Source organism: Corythoichthys intestinalis, chromosome 7 (assembly GCF_030265065.1).
Source record: "Corythoichthys intestinalis isolate RoL2023-P3 chromosome 7, ASM3026506v1, whole genome shotgun sequence".
In the NCBI taxonomy this organism is placed as follows: domain Eukaryota; kingdom Metazoa; phylum Chordata; class Actinopteri; order Syngnathiformes; family Syngnathidae; genus Corythoichthys; species Corythoichthys intestinalis.
Genome location: NC_080401.1, coordinates 34,084,752 through 34,088,771, shown reverse-complemented (window position 1 = coordinate 34,088,771; position 4,020 = coordinate 34,084,752). Strand labels below are relative to the sequence as shown.

The window sequence follows — 4,020 nt, the reverse complement described above, 5'->3', positions numbered from 1 at the left end:
TTAGGAAGTGTCACAATCAAATTTCGTACGACAATCGGGTTTAGTTCACACATGTAAAATTTGTGTCATCCCCCCCCCCCCCAAAAAAAACTCCTGTAATTCAAATTTATGTCATCTAAAAAAAACACTTCTATAATTTAGTTCACAAAGTAAAAATTTATTTCATTAAAAAAAAAAAAAAAAAAAAAACGATAAAAACAACACTAAAAAGGACACAAATAAAATTCAGTATTTTAAAATATATACAGGACTATTTACAAATCGAAGAGGGATGCATCAAAGTGGAAATCTGGCCATTGATCCTGCGGCTGATTTGCCAGGTCTTCCAAAAAATCAGACAATTCCTCCTCAAGGCTGGGCGGCATTGGGAGCTCTGTTTCCAAGTCCGAGGAGGAGGGAGGGGAATTGGTGACTGGGGCAGAGACATGATCGGCAGCAACAGCAAAGGCAGCGGCCGAATAAGCAGCGGCCGGATAAGCTGCGCCCGGAGAGGCAGCGCCCGGAGAGGCAGCGGCCGGGTAGCCAGCGACCGGATAGCCAGCGACCGGATAGCCAGCCACCGGATAGCCAGCCACCGGATAGGCAGCCACCGGATAGCCAGCGACCGGATAGCCAGCCACCGGATAGGCAGCGATCGGAAAGGCACCGGCCGGAGTGGCAGTCACCGGATAGGCAGCGACCAGAGTGGCAGTGGGGTGATGGCTCGTGCAACCTGAGAACAAAAGAAACACAGATTACTTCTCACAACATCAACATTGCAATATTTTGTCCCCACAAGTACAGTATATGACTTTCTTTATTCTCCAGTCTTAAAAAAAATACAAATGTTGTCACAAAAATGCCTCTTCCTTTGTAATGGTAAAATGTGTTTCACTCGATTAACCCTTTATAGGACAAGTGTTTTAACTCACTGGCTGCCATTGACGGCGCTACACTTCAAATCAATTTGATCACAAGAGGGAGAAAAAGAAACTACAGTTTTATTGGAAGCCATTTTAGATTGATTCCTTTTTTATTTACAATTTTGAGTTTGCTCTGAAAGCTGTGTTGAACTTTATTTATTGTTAGTATCATTATACAAATATTTTCTCTATTTTTTTTTTTCAATCAAAAAACAAAAAAAGGAAACAACAGTAAACCATCTATTCATTTTTATATATATTTTTTTTAATGATAACAAAACATTGAAAAATATCTTTATTTAAAAAATACTGTAATTATATTCTTATATAGAATACTATTAACATTATTGTTATATTATTAATATATGTTATTACCATTATCACTAAAAACAAGAAATCATTTAATAATAATTGATAAAAGAATAGGATAGCTTTGTTGTCATTGCTACATTAAGATAAGAGATTGTGTTACTATTTTTTAGCAAATGACCAAGCAGAGTCACTTGCCCTATAGAGAATTAATCGGGTGTCACTCAAATACACTAAAGTACCAATTGTTATCTCAGATCAAATGACTTTTCTTGGAAAGATTCAACTCCAAAACTAAGATAAATAAATAAATAAATAAAGATTTTTAAAAAAGGAACTCACTTGCTGCATTGGAACGCTTTGTCCTCTTTGATTTGCCCTGGAAAAACAAACAAAAATTACATCAAAACTAGGCTCTAGTGAGAATACGCATGCTAGTATTCAGTGGTGCCTTGAGATTTAAGGTTTGGAACATCAATAAAAATCCCACTGTTTCATGCATTTTCATCGTAAAAAGCAGCAGATTCCACAATTGTAAACATTACGTTAGGGTCTGAAAGGAGGAGCATGCCAAACAAGTTCATTTAATTGCTCATTTGACCATGAATGTCCGTGACCAAATGCTCGTGGGCTAATGTGGCTAACTCACTCTCGACGTGTTGGGTGGATTTGATCGATTAGATATTTTGTAATCAACTGATCCCCCAAAATTTATGAAATCTGTCCCGATCAATCAGTGCACTTTTACTCAGAACTTCACATAAATCGTCTTTTCCCCATTTGAATGAATAGAAATGCCATTAAAACATCGACTAAAATGACAACCTCTTTTGAAAAAACTCATTTGTTCCTCAAAGCACCACGGTGGATGAGTGTATTAGCAAAAAAAGACTTACATAGTTGTCTTTGGCCGACCAGTTTGGATATTTTATTACGTGCTCCCGTTCCAGTCGCTGTGCCTCTTCAAAATACACTGCTTTTTCGCTGACTTGGAGCGCTTGCCACTGTGGACAAAATGACACGACTGTCAACACATAAAAACATACACATACAGAAACAACAGCAGTGCGCCGACGGTCCATCTCACCATCTGTCCCAGGAGCTTGTTGACTGTGCCGCTGTCTTTATCGGCATAAATCATTTTTACAAATGGGCGCTGCTCCTTTGCGTACAACATAAAGGCATTCAGCGGCTTTTTAATATAGGTTTTTCCCCGCTCCACTGATTTCCTTGTTTTCCTATTTAAAAAAAATACAAACAAAACAACAGTCAGCTCATCGTTACCAATGCGCAGATGTGTGGGGAACTGTGGAGGAATCTTACAAGGTTGGCGAGGACTTTTCTTCAGGACCTGCACCATAGTTGGACTTTGGGGTAAAGTGCATCACAGGCCCCTGGCTACAAAAAAAGAACAAATATTAGGCAATGAAATGCAGCGTGTATGTCTGAATGTTAATAGTATGTTACTTACATGTCCACTCCAACAGGATTTGGGAGCACTGTCCATGATCCAGCATCAAAATTCTGCTAAAAAAAAAAAAAAAAAAAAGAACAGAAAAATTAATATCATCTAGTGTTTCCCAACTATTTAGGAACCAAGGCACATATATTACAAAGACTACATTTTAACAAAAAATATTGTAAATTGTGGAAAGTTTCACCTACTGCTGGGGTGGCAAACTCACCCTTGACACGGGCCACATATTGAGGGAAAGGACAATGTCTGCTAAATAAGGCTACCATGATTAACCGACGAAGGGTCGATGAATGATTCAGAATGAGCTGTTGCTCAAATCCTTTGTTTTTTGAGCAAACGGTTTCTTAATACATATATACAGTATATGTGTAAACGGTGTGGCAGCGCCGCCCCGTGTTCCGCTCCCCCCTCTGATCAGGCCGGGACGCGAAACCGAGCGCCACGACGCTTCCACTCGGCAGGCAAAGACGGTAACCACTGGGCCAAGAAGCTCGAGCCAAAGGTGCAGCCGTTAGCGTGCTTACATGAAGGAATCGGCGGGGAGGTTTCCACGCTCCACAACGGACCTGCGTGTACTCCTTACATATGTATGAATATATTTTAATGCCGGTTTTATTTTTGCGCAAACGCTCATGTTTCTGGTACTTATTTGACCAATTCTGCCAGCTATGAAAACATTAAAGCACAAATCCGAGAACCGTTTTACATTTTCACAAAAAAAAAACGAGACTCCAATGCTGAGCATCAGCAATAACTGGGAAAAAAAAACCAAGTAGATGAACTGTCTCCTTGTACTCTTTTTAAAGGCATCTGGAGTTTTGGGCACAAAAAGTGAGATATTTTCTTTTTTTCCAGGAATTTTGGCTACAACTACAATATCAAATTATTTTTGTTTCTTACCTGTTCGTGGGCAGGAGAGGTTATAAATTCCTCCCATTTGGATGGTGGAGGGCAACGCAAATCGTACTCAATTAAATCAAACAAGGAGTTCAAAGTTTGGAAGGACTCCATTGCTTCTGATTTTCAGATGATGTTCGCACACTTCTTGACGTCGTGGACGCAGAAGATGGAGTGATGGATATATTACACCTGACCGTTAAGTCAACCGCTTCTCTGACGTCACTACGCAACCACGTGGTATTCGGCAAAGATGGGCGTTTAGCGTTCAATTAGCGAATCAAATAATCGCATATTGAATTTGATTCGAAAGTTTGCATGGTAACACTTCCCTCTTTGATCTACGCGACGAAATGTATCGCCGCTTGTCCAATAGGAAGCCGCAGAAAGTACTAACAGTTAAACTTCAGTGTATACCGTATATATAAAAAAAAA

At 39.7% G+C, this 4,020-nt stretch overlaps 1 protein-coding gene across 1 annotated transcript; it reads right to left on the bottom strand.

Annotated features, from left to right (window-relative positions):
• Positions 1-254: 254 nt before the first annotated feature.
• LOC130918392 (transcription factor 7-like 1-B) lies at positions 255-3,692 on the bottom strand. The gene is made up of 7 exons (XM_057840075.1): positions 3,589-3,692; positions 2,683-2,738; positions 2,535-2,609; positions 2,299-2,449; positions 2,108-2,215; positions 1,554-1,590; positions 255-712 (listed from the first exon to the last, which is right to left on the bottom strand). Exons 3-7 carry the CDS (start codon positions 2,594-2,596, stop codon positions 255-257), a joined length of 816 nt encoding a protein of 271 aa, XP_057696058.1. The 5' UTR covers positions 2,597-2,609; positions 2,683-2,738; positions 3,589-3,692.
• Positions 3,693-4,020: the final 328 nt, after the last annotated feature.